At 49.2% G+C, this 19,479-nt stretch overlaps 1 protein-coding gene across 2 annotated transcripts in view; it reads right to left on the bottom strand.

Moving 5' to 3' along the window:
- Positions 1-19,479, bottom strand: part of LOC118771198 (matrix metalloproteinase-16-like) — a 40,114-nt gene that overhangs the window by 12,639 nt on the left and 7,996 nt on the right. The window contains exons 2-7 of one of the 2 annotated variants that reach the window (XM_036519107.1): positions 17,353-17,501; positions 16,790-16,804; positions 15,814-15,936; positions 12,574-12,878; positions 4,600-4,761; positions 1,245-1,459 (exon numbers count right to left, since the gene is read on the bottom strand). In XM_036519107.1, coding sequence (XP_036375000.1) covers positions 1,245-1,459; positions 4,600-4,761; positions 12,574-12,878; positions 15,814-15,936; positions 16,790-16,804; positions 17,353-17,501 — 969 coding nt within the window. The remainder of the gene's footprint in view (positions 1-1,244; positions 1,460-4,599; positions 4,762-12,573; positions 12,879-15,813; positions 15,937-16,789; positions 16,805-17,352; positions 17,502-19,479) is intronic. The other variant, XM_036519108.1, reaches the window with a different exon arrangement.

Below are 19,479 nucleotides of genomic sequence, written 5' to 3'. Positions count from 1 at the left end.
TGCTCCCGAGCGGAGGGGGGGGGGGACACGGGAGTTCAGGACGAAACTCTCGCTCTACATGTCGTGTAAATCAACGATCCCCCCCCCCCCCCCGACCCAACACCCCTGTGCTCGGGTGCTGTCAGCTGAAATCCAGCAGGGAAACCGAATCCATCCCTAAGCCACGGGTTTGGATTAATACAGCTATTAAATTTCCTGAATCTCCTCTGCCCTCCCTCTCCCCTCTCCCCTCTCTCTCTCTCTCTCTCTCTCTCTCTCTCTCTCTCTCTCTCTCTCTCTCTCTCCCTCTCTCTCTCTCTCTCTCTGGCATTCTGAAAATTCGGCATCTTGAGCCTTTCTGGCTGTTCCAAGTACCAGGGCTGCCACAGGAGATGCCATGAGAGTGATGAGGTCGGAGGTTTCCATGGAGACACCAGCCTCAGGGGCAAACCCAGAGCACCAGAGAGTGCTGTTCTCTTTTTTTTTTTTTCCTTTTCCCTCCTGAAGTGAGTCGCCAGTCAGTACAGTGGACACATATCTCCAGCTCCGACCCTGGAACCAAAACACACACAGGCTAAAAGACGAGAACCCTCACTGTATGAGCGGGCCTTCCTTCCAGCGCTGTGCTGCTCGGAACGCCGAAATACACGGCGTGATCGAGGAGACGTGACTCAGAAGAAGCGCGGCTGAAACAGGCGTGTGTGTCAGAGCGTGATCGATGACATTCAGAGAAGGACGTGCCCTTTCCCTTTCACGCAAGTTCAATCCACCTCATGTCGCTAACCACCGTCTTCATAACCACACAAACACACCAAAGCTTCAGTTTCAGAGAACACGGGTAGTTAATATTTGATGTCACCTGGAAGCAAGTGTTTCTCAGTGTTAGCTGAACCTTGCCTTCCTTCAAACACATGGACAAAAGAATACCAGCAGGGCTGGATTTTTGAGGCCAAAAGTGTATGCATATTATGTCAAAAACTTAAAAGCCATCAGGGCAGATCAGTGGAGCTGGTAGCCTTCAGGTAGACCAAAAAGTTGTATCAATGCTACGACAACACAGTCAATCCAGGCCATAGCCTCCTTGAAGACTGGTGGGAACAATGCCTTGATACCCCGCCTCTGCCTGGCAAACAGTCAATCCCCTAACCTGTAACCCATGTCACTCCTCCCACTCTGACCCACCCACTGTCATCCCAGTGTCTCTGTGCGGGTCCCCGCCCCCCTGATGACCTCAGCAGCAGAACGCCCTCCCATTGGCCACGTACCTTGAAGACGAACATCTCTCTGCGCAGGATGGCCAGGGTGTTGAACCCGCCGTCGCAGATGTTGGGCTTGGCGTTGGGGTGGGTGGGCTTGTCACCGGCGGGCAGCCGGGGAGGGCGGGTCTGGCGGTCGTGCTTGCGGGGGTCCGAGGGGGGCGAGCGAGGGGGCGGGGCAGTTGGCAGCGGCCGGGTCGGCTGAGGGGCCTTGTCGGGGGGACCTAGAGGGAAAACGAGCACAAAAAATAGTCACCACATTAATCATGATAAACAAAAGCTGCGCGTTTAACCGTATCGTAGCAGTCGAAGGTTGGGACACACCTGATTAAGACGAGGAAATGTGCATTTTGATCTAGAGACTTACGCTTAAATGCTTGAATTTGCTTGAATGCTTGATGTCTTTACTATTATTCTAAAATGTGGAAAATGGTAAAAATAAAGATAGAGAAGTGGGTCCAAACTTTTTACTGGTACTGTACACAACCTACTGTGTGCAACCTCAAGGGTCAAGTTTGTTTCCTCCCAAAGGCAGGACAGGGGCTGATGGCTGTGGGCAGCATTTTACCCAACGAGACTAAAGGTGCTGAGTTTCCGAAGCCAAGAGTCCCTTAAGATAGAGAGGCTGGACAGAGAGCACAGAGCCGAAGACCTTTAACTGAACTGAAGACTGGCAGCTTCTGCATAATTTACGTCCTGAGCTTCGCGAGGGCCACAGATACACAGAAGTACCCGCTATATTCTGCTGTGCAAGGGTGCGAGTCAGTTTCCGAGACAACCGTGCAGGATCCCATTGAGTGCACATGTAAGGCACAGCTCAAGGGCCGGTTACCTCCCAGGAAGCTCAACGCTGAAATGGGGTCACAGTGAACCATCTTATAACCAGTAACAAAATCTCTGCAGGAACTCATTCTGTCTCTGACTCAACAAAGAGAGGATAAGGAACTGAGGCCAAAGCAACTATAAAAAAAACATTAAGCAAAACAAAGGAAAATAATCAGTAAATAAAAAAACCCTCATTACTGAGCAAATAAAAACAGAAGTGATTCTAAAACTTATCAGAACTGATGCAGGACCACAGAGCTGCAGAAATTTATTACAAACCCAACTGTCTGCTCACTGTAAGATAAGTGTGGTAGGAAAAAAATGTCTTTAAAATGTACCATCAGGGTTTTCAAAGGCTTTTTTGCCCCAAAGACAGCTGCAGAGAAAATCGTTCTCGTATTAATTTTTTCGGAGGAATAATCCACATGCGGAAGAAACATAATTATGGTGCAAAAATGATATTCGCTAAGAAAAAGTCATTAACCGTGTACAGAAAGCTGTTAATTGCATTGCAAAATCAGCGCAATGATTTACATATTCACCTACAGCTGTGTATTAGATATCATCTCTCTCCTCTCTGTCAAAAAGGAAAATATTCTCCTAGTAGTCACACCGAGCAGGCTGTGAAAACAAAGAGATCGTAATCCCAATCACATTATAGCTCTTTGGTGATAAAAGCATGCAAGCTGTCATCATATTTAGGAGAAAAAAAAGTTTGCTTGGGCTAATTCCTCATTCACGTTTACGGCTCAGGCGGATAAAGTACTGTAACTACGGTGTATATATAACCAAGCCCCAGCCAATCACTCAACAGGGATTACTACCAGTCAGAGAGATGATTAACACAGCCAATCGCTATGGTTCATTTATAATAAAAGTGATGATGTCATGCTGTGGACTCACTATGAATGAATGTATAATCCTCTTGAGTACACCTCTGATATAACACCCAAGGATTACATTTTAGTGTAATTGTTACTGTACCAGTGTTTTCCCATTGCCTAATTGATCAAGCAAGAAAAGGGATTTTGTTATTGACTGAAGTAAATCTCCTGAAATGGAGCCCACGTTACACAACGGGGAAATACAAAAGTCCTCTTTGTCTGACTATTACTGAAATCCCTCCAAATAAGAACTCCAAAGAGTTCTTCTTTTTTTTTTTTAAACCTGCAGGGCAAAGTGAGATGACGCTTGTGCTTTTGTTAACTGTGAAGCGCTGTAGGCTTGTGCCAGGAAAGAGAGTTTCTGAGGTGATGGCGGTCTCTTACTGAGACAAAAGAAGCACAAACAAGGCTCACTTGGAGCTTACTTGGAGCCCAAACTGAGCTCAGGCTGTTATCCCACTGGCCTAAGGCTGGTCACGTGCTGACTTGAACGTTAGCTCACACAAAGATCTTTCCACAGGTCACTCTGTCCCTCCTCCCAGCCCATCCTCTCTTTCTCTCCTTCTCTCCCTTCCTGCCTCTATCTCCCTCTCTCTTTCCACTACTACCTGTCTATCTTTCTATCTATTTCTCTCTCTTTCTTTATGTCTGAACCTCTCCACAGCTGCTTCTGCGTCTGTAACGCTCTCATTCACTGTCTTACTGCCTCCATCTCTCTTACCCACACTCAGCCTCTCTCTACCTCAGTTCAACTCTCTCAATTCCTTCTGTCTCTCCTTCCTCCTCTCTCTCTCTCTCTCTCTCTCTCTCTCTCTCTCTCTCTCTCTCTCTCTCTCTCTCTCTCTCTCTCGCTCTCTCTCTCTCTCTCTGTCTTTCTCTCTCCCCTTGGAGGTTGCGGGCGTGCCGCATAGGTCATCTCCGATCTTCTGTGTTATCTTCCTCCGCCACACTTCCCCCAACTCCACCACGTCCTTGGAGAGGTGGGGGGGGCGGGGGGGAGTTGATTGTGACGCTGGTGGTGTCGCCGCAGCGGACAGAAGGAACCCTTATCTGACCGGGGGAAGGAGCCCAACTCCCAGGAGGCTCGGGGTCCAGATTTTGGGAGAACCGTTCAATTTTCCCTCCGTTTGTAGGGTCCATCTGACTGTACCGTGTGAAACAGCGCTACTCCACTACAGCCAGCAACAGCAAGCTTCCTTTACCTCAGGAAACATGGCAGACGCTGTCCCTGTGACAGCCCTAGGCCACACGCAGACATTTTGAAAGCGTCTTGCAAGAGTTTGTCCTGAGAGCGCGTAGGCTCGCTCTCTGTAAATCGATCAGTATGTTACTTTTACCATTATGAGCTAAAATGTCTACCTAATTGGAGGCTGACATTCGTTTTCAGTTTACAGAAGGCCCAAGGGTATGACAGCAAAGTGATGAAGCCATTAACGGCAGTGTGAACGTGCTTACAATTTGGAGGTGTCTTTGGAGAGGGAGAGAGTGCTTTAGGGAATGGGAAAGCAGATTCATACTCAGCTGCATTATGGGAAACAAAGCCCCACCCCACTGAGCCTTTTATGCACTCTCGAATGAGACATGTCGTTAGGCCCCACAGACTCCTCCCGCAACCCCGCCCACCACCCTGTGACCCCGCCCACATTATTCCGTACCATAGATCTTCTGGATTCCCTGCAGGTCGTCGTAAGGCAGCTTGAAGTTCTCTGTGTCCATGTACTGGTAGAAGGGGGCCATGATGGCGGTGGGGTCGTTGGAGTGCTCCAGCCCCAGAGCGTGGCCCAGCTCGTGCACCGCCACCAGGAAGAGGTCGTTTCCTGCGGGGACGCGAACGCAGCGGGGTGAGTCCCACACAGTAGCCGCAGAGACTACAGCAGACGACTGGAGACTCAAAGCACACACATGCACACACCCCTCACACTCAGGCTCACACACACACAAAGGAATGACAAACCCACCACAGCTATGGTCATTCACTGAGCACATGAATCTAAAAAACAGTTACAGTCTGCCATGGTCACTCAGGGAAGCCAGCAGGGCCAGGACTCGCCTTTGCACGCACAAGACCTGCCAGAGGCCGTAAAAGAAAACACCGGCATTGTATTTAAATTTTAAGAGCCTTCCCGTGCTGCTGTAATCGAGCCCTATGTTTTATAGCCGGTGACCCAGTGAAATGGGGACAAAAAAGGCCTACAGATGGCACAGAAACACTCCATATGCCCTTCACTTCCTGTTCTGGGCACAGAATGTGAGCTCTGCTGGAGCACGGCGAGAGGAAAGAGATCCACATCGCCAGAGCTCCACCGTCGTGATCCCGGCCCACTCCACACCCCGGCAACACCGCCCCCCCCCCCCCCCCCCCCACAAAACACTCCCCGACTACCATCATCCTCACCCTCACTACACAGTCAACAGAAGTGGAGCCCGGTAAACTGCTGGGCCTCTCAGAGAGCAGGGCTGGGTCACAGACTCTTCTGCGCTCACTCAGTGGAGAGTGGAGATCACACTATTATCCGAAGCGATTGCTCCTCAAAACGGAACCGGCTCACATCATAACAATGGTTGATCCTGTGAACATATTATTGTCTTGCTCAAGAATAAAGCAACTTCTTACGCCCTAAACACTGTTTTCCTTAAGAAAAATTAATGGCTTATTGCACTTGTGTCTCTACCTAGCGTGCACCTTGTCTGGCCAACTATTGAAATTTGGTCATGCAGCACTTCTAATACTGTGACTCCATGCATAGCGTTTTCATGTGTTGCACTCTGCCTTATGCGTACGCTGCTTTGGATAAAAGTGTCTGCCAAATGAATAAATGTAAATGTAAGAATAGCATGACTAACCACATCACAGAGGTTTGACTTTCAGTACGCACTTACAAAAACATGAACTTTTTTTTTTTTTCTTAATTCTCATTGGTGTGTTCTGACACACCATCCTGGAATATGCCATGAATCATACATGATGTGCAGGTATGTCAAATGTATGAAAATGAGCGCCTGGAACCTGTACAGTAACGTTACACCGGCTGAGGAGCGTGGCGGGATTATGCAGGCGGTATTTATGGAGACGCGGAGAGAAAAGCGCGTCTTCGGTGAGTACACACACCGTGAAATGAGGATAAGCTTTTGAGGAAACAAAAAGGGGACCGAGGGACACATCTCCGGGAACGGTGAAACGGGGACACATTTCTATGGAGACAAACCCCCCCCCACCACCACCACAACCGGAGTGGCTTCTCCAGAGCCCGGGAGGAGCTCGGTGCGTGTGTGGATGAGCGAGGAGGAGTTCTCGTAGACCTCTTCTCCTCGCCAGCCCCGCTCTCCTTGTCTCCTCGGATGACACGAGTCGAGGGGGGGCCTGAGGACGCTGGCCCAGCCCTCCCCTGGGCAGAGAAGTCCTCGCGCACGACACACGTGACGAGGACACAGACAGCCTTCTTGCATCAGGCCTTTGCTTAATTAGTGCCTTTGCTGGGAGGTTATGAGAAACACAGTCCTGAGGGGTGTGTGTGTGTGTGTGTGTGTGTGTGCGCGCGTGTAAGGATGTCTGCTTCATTTTAAGAAGGAAAGGGAAGGAAAAAAACAGAAGAAACACGAGTTCCACTGTCATATGATGGGCTTGATGATTCGGGTGATGTTGTTGTTGATTTTTTTTTTTTTTAAGACCCTCTCACCTCCCGTTATCAGTCTCGTCTGGGCGCTCTCTGGCGCCCCCGCAGGGCGGCGTGGGTCGGGCCGTTATTAATGAGGTGAGCGTGAGCAAGGACGCTTCAGGGAACACCATCAGACCATTAATCTCCCCTGACTCACTGGCGGCACCGCGAGAAACACGGGCCCCAGGAATATTTATGATCCGCGCGGCTTATTTATCTATTCCATTGATTTAGTTATGCATTTATGAATGCCTTTATTCATGTGCTCATGCCGGATCAGGCTCTGACAGGGGGGAGAGGAGGGCCTTGTGTCCTGGATTCCTGCCCCAGGACCGCAGTGGCAGGCAACGGCGAGGCTTCTATTGCCACGACAACTTCTAATGGCTACACTGGCCCAATTGTAGCTTACCCTTGCACCTTCAGCTGACCCAAAAGAGCTGGGGTACCTGAAACAATGACAGGGATGAAGGGACACAAAGGGTAGAGCTCAGTGAGGACTCTGGGGCTCTGAGTCTCCCCCCACAGCAGGAACATCACACCAGGCTTAATCCAGCACACGCTCACTCCTCCATCTTTCTGTAGTATTCAGAAGCAGTTTGTGAAAGGAAGCACAGACCTCTTTCTATCTGTGGTATTCAGTAGCAGCTTATGAAAGGGAAAAGAGACAATGGTGGATATAATTGGGGGATTCAAAAAAACCAGATGCTTTATCCTGTCCTTCTTTTGTCAGGGAGTGAAGCTACCAGCTCCGACCGACACAGTGGCATTCTGTAGTTACTTTTCTCTTAGGCTTTGAAACGCACACAGCCGCAGCTGAGAAGCATTTGTTGAGTGTGCGGGACCGTCCCGTCAGAGCTCACCCCGCTCACTCTGAACATGGGCAGGGTTGCGGACTGAGACGCAGGCTCCGGATTGGTTGGATCGGACCCAGGCGCTTTGAGCACGGGCAGAGGCGAGAAGGACAGTGGAGATCAAGTGCGGCGTTTCGCCCTTCTCAGGGTCTCATGTGCGTCAAGCGACCCGCTCAGGTGACCTTCTGTGGATGAAACCTCACGCAAATGAGGGGCGTCCTGCTACCCACAGTGAATGATAATGGGGAACTCTGGCCGGTTTCAGCCACAGCCACAAACCCGTGTCACCAGCTAGATTCCCTCTGTCAGCACCTTACCACGGCTTTCAACCGCACATGGGCCTGATTCAAAACACCCACCCTTGGGTCTCAGTAAACCTTTTACATTTGGCATCCCCAATGAATCACCATTCAACCCTTTCTTAGAACACATCCATCTGCCCATCTATCCACCTGCCTGTATGTCTGCCTTATTATTTATCTCTTTCATAAAAAAACTGCTTATTATCTGTGCGTTAGGTTTTGCCATAATAAGCCGTGGATGTGGTCCAGAACGTTAAAGAATGTGGCTATCAGAGGCCTGAATCTGCAGCAGCGAGAGCAAGAAGCGAAATGGATGTAAGCAACTAATGAAGACACAGCAAATTATAAAAAGTCATTTCGAGGATGGATCGTGCCTACAGTGTACAGTGACTGCAAGGGGGGGGGGCGGCGGCAAATGAACCGATTCCCCAGGCTGAAATTTTGCCTGTGATGCAGTGCTATGAGTGGTCCTTAGAGCTGTGCTCTTCCTTCACGCCAATGTCTGCAGATGGCTTCTGCTATTACCATTACATTTACGTTATTGTCTGTGGTCATGAAGCTGGCCTCACAACATGCCCGGGGACAAACCGCACTCTGAGATAAACCTACGCAATCGAAAGCTTCAGGAGAAAATGGAGGCAAACGGAACAGAGTCCTGGAGGACAGCGCTCGGCTGGAGGCGGTGCGGGAGGCTGTGGCCACGCCTCGGGGTGTGACTTCACTGCCATGCCCCAGGGGGCGTGTCTACAGTGCAATAAATCTCCTCCCCCCCTGTAACCCCCTCAAGCCAGGGACGGGAACGTGGGGAAAAAGATGCCGCCTCTTTGGTCTCTGAGAGGTGATTTGTTTTTGAGGCTTTCAGTTAATTATGAGTTAATCAAAAGCCATGTCATAACTTTCTCTGGTTGGACACCCTGTGCAAGTGGAGACTCTAAAAACTGAGCCAGGGAGATCCTTGGTGGAGATAACACTGAGGAAACCTCTGAACTATCACCCCTACCTCACACACACACACACACACACACACACAAACACACACACACACACACACACACACATACGTACCCACCACCACCACTACCATAAGCTGAGGAGTTATTTCCTTTTATTTATTTTTGTATGCTGTGTTTTTCTTTTCTTAGCTGAAGTATGTGGAAGGGGGGAAAGGGGGCCTGATATCATAAAATCCCTTCACAAAGGTATGAAATCTAAATCAAAATAGCTATTCTCCATGAGTCTTTGAGAGTGCTCAGCACTGAAGCTTTGAAGCTCAGAAACATAGCTGGCATTGCTGGCTCATAGAGAGAAGAGTTCCTATGTTGAAACCAAAAAAATAACTAACCAGTTTGCAAACATAATGGCACATTAGCATCTGTGAGCAGCGGATGACCCCTGACCTACACATGCTCTGTAAACGAAAGCAGCGAAACTCCCAACCCCCTGCCCCCCGGGAGCATTTTTACCATCCCAGATCTCGCTCACGGAGATCGACTTTACCCAAAGCGCCCCAGATCAGCAAAACCTGTCTTATCATACAAGCTTTACGAGATTCCCAGAGCTGCTCAGGATGCAGGACAATCCCCAGCTGAACCGCTATCGGCCACAGACACTGCCGCACCCGCCGCTACAATGGCAACAGAGGGAACTGGGGAAATCCAATGAGCCGCAGCACGTTATCAGAGTCAGTGCGCTATGGGGCTTTGAGCTCCAGTTTAGGACCCGGGCTTGAGAGCAGTTTGTGTGTGAGGGATCTGCATTAGATGCAAAGAATGGGCCACTACTGCTACTGCTTACGGTCAGAAGTTTGGACACACCTACTCAAGAGTTTCTCTTTATTTGTGCTATTTTCCACAATTTTAGAGTAACAGTAAAGACACCAAAACTATGAAATAACACAAATGGAATTATGCAGTGACCAAAAAAACGAATCAAAATCTTAAATTACAGATTCTTCAGAGTAACCGAAAAATATTTTTAAAAAATTTTCTTGGAAAGAAGTTCATACATAGGCATCATGTCACTATGTTTGTCTAGGAAACAAATGTCAAGCATTTAAGTGTGAGTCTTGAGATCAAAATGTCTTTCACTGCATGCTTCCCATTATCTTAATCAGGTGTGTCCAAACATGACTGGTACTGTGTAATAATAGCAATTATGATAAACGGACTGACTGTTTTTATGGTCCAAACAGCAGCAATAAAAACAGTCACAGTGACAGCACACATCGATGCCTGTATCTATGATCCACCGTGCCGTAGGCCAGGCGTTTCAGTGGCCCACGCCAAACCTGCTGTCTGATAGAGCCTGAACCCTGTGGCAGAGAGATTCGCTCGGGGACAGGCCAGACACCTCCGCCCTAGCTACAGCTCCCTCGCGTCACCTAGCACTGTCATTCTGTGTCCCGCCGCTTTTTCTCTCGCTCTCTCCCCTCCCCCTCTTGCTCTCCCCGTCTCTCTGCTCCCCCCGATCTCTCTCTTTCTCTCTCCATCTCTGTCTCTATCCTGCTTTCCCCTCTCTCTCTCTCTCTCTCTCGTTCCATCTCTGTCTCCCTCTGTCTCTCTCCTCCTCCCTTTCTCTCTCTCTCTCTCCTTCTGTGTCTCTCTCTCCCTCTCTCTCTCTCTCTCCCTCTCTCTCCTCCTCCTCCTCCTCCTCCTCCTCCCTCTCTCTCTCTCTCTCTCTCTCTCTCTCTCTCTCTCTCCCTTTCTCTCTCTCTCCCTGTCTCTCTCTCCCTCCCCCCCCCCCTCTCCTGTGGGATTTCTGGCCGTAGCAGATGAATGAGAGGTCGTGCAGAGCAGCGCTCTGCAGTAAACGCTCTCAAACAGATCCCATCCGTACGCCAACAACCACTGCTATCACGGGAGCAGGGACAGGGACCGACCTCGTCCAATCAGATCAAAGGGATTAATGCAAGCGGGATCTTAACTCTGGGGAAGAGTGGCGACTGGATGCCTCACCATTCCCTGCAGAATGGGACTGTGCTTTCAGCGTAACATTACACTGTGATTTTATCCTCCTAACGCCCAGCGCCTCTTTCTCAGTTTTACTCAAGCCATAATTACCTGCAAAATAACGTGCGGAGAACTCAGATCTTCAGACAGATATGCTCTGCAGTTTAAATGGGCCGACAGCATTTGCGTTTGTTTGGTAGCTGTGCCACGTCATCACCCACATGTTTATGTCCTAACAAAGAGGTCCATGTAAAGACCACAGAGAAAAATCCATACAGACACGACAGGCCTAATAAGCTGGAATAATGACTCAGCTCAGCATCGATCCAGCCAGCAGACACCGTCGTGTTTTTTGCTGACAAATGTTTGCGCCACAACGCATTTATTACCTCTACGGCTTCATTGGACATGCGACCGCGGGCTTCCCAGCACAGAAACGGAGCAGTTACATACACATGCCTGCCCGCACATGCCTTCTGACATTTATGTTCTGAAATGTATTTCATATGTTTCATTCAGCATGTTAGCGTGGCTTTGTGAGTCACCAGTGTGTGAGGTATAACATTTTTCCAGGCCTCAGATCAATTCCCTAACAGTGACTCGTGCCATTTGCTCGCTTTAATGAACTAACCCCAGTGCCCTCCCCCCCATCCCCCCACTCCGTCCCCTGACTAACCATCTGTTCACACACAGCTATAGGAAGGCGCTACATGTACTGTGTGGACAGGTGTGTGTGTGTGTGTGTGTGTGTGTGTGCGTGTGCGTGTGCATGCTATGCCTTGCAATGGCACAGAAATTTTGCAATAATGTTATTCGCTGCTTGTGCTGAACAGGAGGGAAAACTCACATGGCAAACCCCGCTCAAATTCTATTTTTGGACCTGCCTCCACCCCCCTCTCCCCCCACCAAACACCTCGAGAATGCCGAGAGTGAAGGTTGCCACGGGGATTCTCTACAGCCCAAATCAGGGGGAAAGCTCTCCTCTTTGAAGTGCGGGGAGGTTGTAGATCGGCGCAGGAACAGCCTCTGCGTTAATAGACTACAGCGAGTGCGTTATTTCCACGGCCTCTTTACGCTCCCTGCTGCTGGGTTCTCGGTAATCGCGTCTCCATGATTCACGAGGTGCGGGACCGCGCTCTGTGTGCGGAGCACCGCGAGGCGGGTGTGCGTCCGCATTCGGGGCGCTCGGGATGAATTCGCCATTTGTTGCGGGTGCGTTACGCATGTTCGTCTCTGCTGCTGTGATCGCTAGCCACCCCCCCCCTCGCCCCCTCCCCCTGTCCCCGCCCCCATCCCGGCGGGGAGGGGTGCTCTAGACTGGAACGATCGGAGCTCCAGACACTGCCGGCCACGTGTAGACTGATTCACCGCCTGTCCTCGGATCGCCCCGGCCGGCCTCGCAGCTTCAGCCGCAGCCTACTGCCGTCTCCTTCTGCTGCTGCTCGGAGATGTGCCTTATCACCCTCCTGATCTAGCCTGTCTCCCTCTCTCCTCACATCCCTCCATCCAAAACCAGCCTGTCTCTCTCTCCTCATATCCCTCCATCCAAAACCAGCCTGTCTCTCTCTCCTCACATCCCTCCATCCAAAACCAGCCTGTCTCTCTCTTCTTACATCCTTATCTTCCTCTTCTCTTTCTTCCCTTTCCTAATCTACCCCCTCCCCCCCCCCCACCTTCCCCATAACCCTGTCATTATTTTCATGTATTGACCCCACCGTTCCGATTGCCATGTGTTATTTTTTTTAAAGCCCAGTTATACAGCTGGAAGTGCCCTGCTTGAGGCTGACACCGTGTCCCATCTGGGAATCAAACCAGCAACCCTCTGGTTATAAGACATGCTGTCTAACTACTACACTGAGCTGCAACACATACCGTCGTGGTTGGGGTTCCCCAGGGTCCAGGGCTCATCCGAGTCGAAGTGCGTGTCCCCCCCGATGCCCGGCCCCGGGAAGTAGGCGTGCGCCAAGAAGCCCCCCTCCCCGTCGAAGGGCGAGCTGTCGCCGTGGAAACCCGAGGCGAATATGATTGTAATGTCCACGTCCCGTTTGCCGTTCTCCAGGGCGCTGTAGGGGACGGCCTCGAAACGCAACGGGGTGACGTTCTGCCACACATCGAAGGCACGGCGGATGGCGTTGTGGGTCTCGGCCACGCCCACTTTGGGCGTGACGTTCTTTATGCTGTGGGGAGAGAACAAGGAATTGCAACATAAGGGCCCTGGTGGCGTTACGCATCACGGGAGTGTGCATGCAGAATGAGTCACTAGTCATTTCTAAAGGCATTACCCCAGACAATCATGTGGATGGCTTGCTCCATACACCTGACCACTGCATTAGCCTGTCCCCTTGCCATCAAGATCAGCAAAACTGTTCAGCGTTTGACTGTCACACATAACTGATACAACTGTGCATCATAAAGTCAAACCAGCAAATATGTCAAATTTTGCCAGAAGTATGGTGGATTAATAAGTAGGCTTACGTCAGAATCACATTTAACGTCACCAAAAGCATATGTAAGGCAGCCTGAGTTAGGTATAGATATGAATTACTCCACATACTCTGTTATTATTCTCAAAACAATTAAAGGGGAATGTTATATAAGTAATGACAATACTAATGTAATACTAAACTAATGCTGCTTTAGAGTTGTGGTTTTTTTTTTCACAAGGAGTTTCCAGTTTGCACTGTTTAAAATACACTGAGAATATAATGAATTTGGCTCGTGGAGCTGTGTCAGGAATATTTATGAGGACCAACAAATCATTCTCTCAGTCTAGTTCGCTCAAGTGTGATGACTTTTAAAACGTAGCTTTTAAAACTCATCTTCTCAAGCAGCTGGGAGAGAGGCCGCAATACTCCCTTTTAAGATGAAAAAGGACACATTCCGGAAATAGGGCTCAGTTCCTCCTCGACCCCCCCCCCCTCCACCCCTTTCTTCCCTCAAACCCCCCCCCCCCCCACCCCAGGCTTAGGAATAAACAGCACTGCATGCTCCGATCGGAGGGAAGAAACGGAACGTTCAAAGTTTTCTTTTAGAATTGCAATCCCGCCGGCCCGGGCTGAACTTTAGCATTTTGGTCTTTATCGCTCGCTGGCAGACCCGCAGGGGCGGAAATACTGCCGGCCCCGGTCGGCCATCCATCACGGAACCAGCCCGGCTTCCACTGCTATACGTCTCATCCAAGCAGATGAGCGTCCGATCGAATTAAACGAGGGCCAAATTTGAATAATGTGTTTAAAAAAACCCCTCATCCTCTGTCACTGCGGTCATTCATCAGAGCTAAATGGGGCAAAGAATGCCCCCCCCCCGGCGGTCGCGCCCACCAACCTGCACAAGACTGGTGCAGGAAATGAGAAAAGAGCTGCTTCCAGCTCGATGTGTGGTCAACACCTTTCCAATGCGCATCTCAGAGGTCCACATTGCTCAGGTTAGATTTTTATTTACTCGTCCTTATAAGGGGCAGCCTGTGGGGTTTTCATTTTTGTGTTTTCCTTTTAAACATACATGGCTGGGTTATTCACTGAAGCTATTCTGATCATGTGCCTTGTGCAAAGGCACAACAGCATTGCCCCCAAGTAGCTGTCATTGGAACCTGTAACCCTCTGTGTGCATGTGCAGTTGCTTGGCGACCACCTCACAGGGACGGTACGTTCACTGGTTTTATGTGATTCACAGTTTCACTGTGCTCTCTCATATCAGAGGAGGCGCTAGATGCAATGTTGCTGAGGTTTTATGATTCATTAGTGTTTCAGTGTGAATTACAAGCAGGGCCACACACACACACACACACACACACACACGCATACACGTGCACAGCAACAAAAACATTTAAAGCAGCAAAGCAACAAGCTCCACGCCAGTTGCTTATGGGTTAGCTCTAGCGCCTCTGGGAGTAAACTGGACTGGCTGCCTGTTTGAATTCTGTTTTCCTTCCATGAGCTGAATTCACATCTGCAGTCTAAGCTGCAATGTTATTTCAGCAAAACACACATTATATAAGTGGCTCTGCTCCATTGCTTAGCGGTAGGTAACATTTGTCTTTTTTAGATTGCATTTAGCAATTACATAACTGATTCAGATCATGCACAGGTTTGATTCAAAATAATCTTTAAATAGCAGCACGTGGCTCCATGGAAAAAAATCACTGAAAATTGGTGACGTGGGAAGGAAAAAGGTAATAAAACAGCAGAATGAAAAAAAAAAACAAAAGAGATTAGAATAAGAAAAATGACAAGGTCTCAATTTGCGTGCTGGATGAGATTCAGGGACTCTGAAAACACAAAAAAAGGCTCTTAATGAGATATGCTGGGCTGTTTGTTAACTTCCATGAACCAGACATGATGGCACCTTGCCTTTCTCTAAATGCCCTCGCTGCAGTTAGAGCCTGCAAATGGTCTCCGAGTTCAGAGGAGATTCACCACAGACCTACAACACTGCTAATGACATCATCCTTTTTGTAACCTCACCTAGCGCTGTACCATCATGGCCTACAGGGTGAAGGGCTGGAGCTCTCCCTTTGGGCAGGAACCCAAAGAGCCTGCTGTTCCCGGTCCAGATCAGCGAGACAGACAGTCATGTTGCAGTAATATCTGGAAAGGGAGCCTGCAGGGCTTGTAGTGTTGGATCCTATCCCACTCTCTGAGATATGCAGCAGCTTGACATTAAAACACCCCGCATAAATGTATTCCCAGTGCATTATAGGAAAATTATTAATAAAGTGGGAACAGGCAGTGAATGTAAATTTTAGAGATTTTGGTGCATCCCTTTGGCAGGAGACAGAACCCACAACCTACTGCCAGCACTCACCAGCCTCTACACCTCTAAGGCTTGCAGACATTGCCCATCTTCGCAGTAGGTGCTCTGATGGACAGAGTAACACGTGGTCTAATTGCTTAGGTTAAACATCATGGGTCATGGGTTCAAATCCCAAGTAGGACAGTGCTGTTTTGCCTTGTGTAAGACGTGTTCCATCATTGAAACATTCAGAAAAGTTTGGAAGTGTTCTAAGCCACTTCTTTTTGAAAAGGAAATAGATAATGTCTGGTGTTGTGGTGCCACGGAGACCGCACACCCCTGCCGTCACGCGTGGCGCACTACGCCCCCCCCCCCCCTCACCTGTACGTGATGTGCTTGTGCTGCCACTTCTGTCCCGTCAGGGCGTAGCGCCGCCTCCGCACGTTCAGTTTGGACGCGCCCCCCTGCTGGTCCGGGACGCCGCACCGAGGCCTCTTCATCCAGCTACGGGAAAGGGGCAAAGAGACAAGAGCGCGCGGTCAAGACACGGGGGGGGGGGGCCCCCACAGCTGACACATCAGGATGACATCACATCACTGACACCCCACCTGTGCGCTCATGTTACACCACCACAGCACTGCAAACCCACCCAGGCTAGGCCGACACCACACCCCTGCCCCTAACACCAATGCCAGGCAGTACAAGTGCTCAGCTAGGTAGAGTGCAGCGCTTTAATTTCACCACCCAGAATCCCACACATAATAAAGCACTGATTCCCCCACTGGAGTACTTGGGAGGTGCATCACAGGTTAAAGGAGGTTTTTATCCAGAACTGTAGTGCTCATTAGATTCTTACCTATGAGCAGAAAAGGTTTTGGTCAAACCTTTTCAGTCAAAGTTTCGCAGCTGCTTGTACTCCCACAAGCACATTGAAAACACGCACATGTAACACAATTTTCACATGCACATTATTTGGCCACCAGCCTCAAAGATTCATTTTTCTGTTTGTTTTTGTGGGTACACAGGGCAATGGTGGAAGTTTAGTGGGATATAAAAATGTTTGGGCACCTCAGGCTTAGAGAATAAAATGTGGTACTGTTTCTAATTCAAACAGAACATGGGGTAAGGATAACACCACCAACACAAAAGCCAATATTACAACCACTGCAACTACAACTACAATACAACGTATACCCACGAAGGCCTGTCCTGTTATATCCAAGCTAACACCCAACATTCTTACACTGCTACAACAGCATATTGTAAATGGGGTCAAAGATCCAGCAGGGAGAGAGATTAATTTCTACAGCTCTGTTTTTACAGCTATGAACACACATAATAAAAGACAAGGTCTCACCTCAGTGTGATATCACTACATCAATATACAGAGGCAAAAAGGAAAAAAAAAATAGCAACGATTAAGATCTTTCAGGGAGACAGTGTTAGATCGTTGAGGAAATTAAACATCAAATACAGGAGAAAGCAAATATATTCAATGTTTGATTCACACCCAGACATAACGTCTTAGAGCTGGTGACTTATCGTTTTCAAGGCTGCTTGGCTAAAACTGACTGATTAACTTTGATCATAGCAATATATTAGGGGCCGACGAACACCAGCAATTCTTCTCATTTTGGGTGTGTTTCCAAAGTAATCTTCATTAATGAAGTGAAAAAGACTCAAATGATTTCTGTCTTAAAACTGTTGAAATAAACTTCAGACAATGTGTAAGTGACACACGCCACTACACCACTGGCACACCAACGTGACCGTCACACTCCGGTCAGTCTGCGGTCATTCACATGCTGGGACCGTCGACGTCCCACAAGGTGACCGTGAGTCTGTGAGTCCAGGTTGTTCGGGCAGCGCAGCAGAGACACAGTGATCAGGATACTGGGGGTGCGGGGAGACGGTACTCACTCTATCGTCCTCCTGTCCAGCGTCCCGGTGACGTTGAGACCGTAGCGGCGCTGCATGGCAGAGATAGCGGCCTGCATGGTCTGGGCGGAGCGCAGCACGGACATGCGGTGGTCAGTCGGGGGCAGGTAGCCGTACCGCTGTAGCCAGGCCTGGGGAGAGAGGGGACTGTCACAGAGGGGAAGGAAGGCCGGGGTGTGCTTCTGTCCCACAGATACACGTGACCACACGGAACCACCCGCACGCGACCGCACACACGCGACCACACGCGACCACACACAGCCACACACAGCCACGCGGCCACACACGTCCACACATGACCACACACACGCAACAAACACACAACCACACACAGCCACACACTACCACACACTACCACACATGACCACACACAGCCACGCGGCCACACGCGGCCACACACGTCCACACATGACCACACAGCCACACAAAACCACACATGCACACTTATGGGTATACAGATGGACGAATGCAAACACGCAAACACATACAGACTCACACACCTGTACACACACACACACACACACACACACACAACCATTTTCACAAAATTTTCAACTGAACTTGTTGCACGGTATTTGATGAGCAGATAACTGACAACTTTCTCAACGTGAAGTTAGAAGCTCATAGGGACATATTCTATTTTGTCATTTTCCACTTGAATTCCATATAAAAGAACTCCACACAAATGACACACTTCCATCACTGGTGACATGACTGACAGTGAAATGTCTTTTCCCTTTCACTCCTGTGATATCTAATCTCCCCGTGTTGCGAGCGCATCACTACAGCAGGTTGAAGAACAAACACCACAATTTTTACACCTACTGACGTGGACAGAAATCCCCATTCTCACACGCTCGTATGGAAACGCGCAACACGTCGACACTTTTCCCCGGGTTTTATTTTCTCACTCTGAACTTGTAGGCAAATACTGCGGGAGGGTAAAAAATAAAAAGGTGTCCGTATCCACACGGGATGCAGACGCTGTTACAGCTATTACGGAACGCTCAAAACAATCCTCACAAGCATAAATCAAAATCGTACACGGCGTTAAAAATTTATGTCCCTCAGAATCAGCACAAAAAAATATTGCAAATGTCCCAAAACAGTCACATGGCCAAATAAACTCCATTCTCCTGGATTCTGTGCATTTCTCCTTTCTAATAACAGCACGCAAACAGCTGACTTGGCTTTTTTTTTTCCTGTGCTAAAGGATGCACAAGGTAGATGCAGCTGTGCATTCGCAGAGGCGCTGCATGCGGGCTGGCCTTGGGGCAGCTGGCTGCGCCAACTGCCAAATTTACACGTGATGTCATCGCAGCGTTGCCATGACAGCGCTGCCATTGCAGCAACGTGACAGCACTGCCCCAAATAGCCAAGACACTACGCGAGAAGCTGTATTTTTGTGCTGGATTTTTTTGGTCCGGGGTGTGATGTAGGTGGTGCTTCCTGCCTGGTCTCAGGGAATTCTGGGTAGGCCCATGGGCTGGGGTGTCTGCACTGAGATTCTGTTCTATCATGGTCCACTGGGGCACAGAGACAGAGCTTCCCTCACGTCCCCTCAAAATGACAGCCGTCACAATAAAAAAAAAAACAGATTTACAGAATGCATCTGAGACAGAGAAAAACACACATGACCTCTCTGGAGTTGCCATCTGAATGACACTCATGGCTCAAAGAGGCTCAAAGCTATTGCACACGTGCTCATATATTTACACATACTTACTATCATACTCTGACTAAACACACACACACATACACACACTTACAAAAACCCACTTACACAGAGGCACGAACACATTCAACAACCTCTAACACAAAAATACACATATACAGTGATACACAATGTACAAACACACATATATATATACACACACACACACACTCACAACACAAGCTGCTCAGAGCCATGTCCTCTCTCAAGTGTTGCCATTTCTATTCCTCCACTTGAGTAGAGATGAGCCTTTCATGCCGTGCTGTAAGGCCCTCGTTACGAGAGGCCTGGGCGGGAGAGAAGCAGCACACCCACACAACATTAATACACAGATTACCAAACGCCCACCACCGGGAGCTAAGCGGCGTGCCACAAAGGGGTGTTCAGAGGAGAGT

This window comes from Megalops cyprinoides, chromosome 24 (assembly GCF_013368585.1).
Source record: "Megalops cyprinoides isolate fMegCyp1 chromosome 24, fMegCyp1.pri, whole genome shotgun sequence".
In the NCBI taxonomy this organism is placed as follows: Eukaryota; Metazoa; Chordata; class Actinopteri; order Elopiformes; family Megalopidae; genus Megalops; species Megalops cyprinoides.
This window is presented reverse-complemented; position numbering and strand designations above follow the sequence as displayed.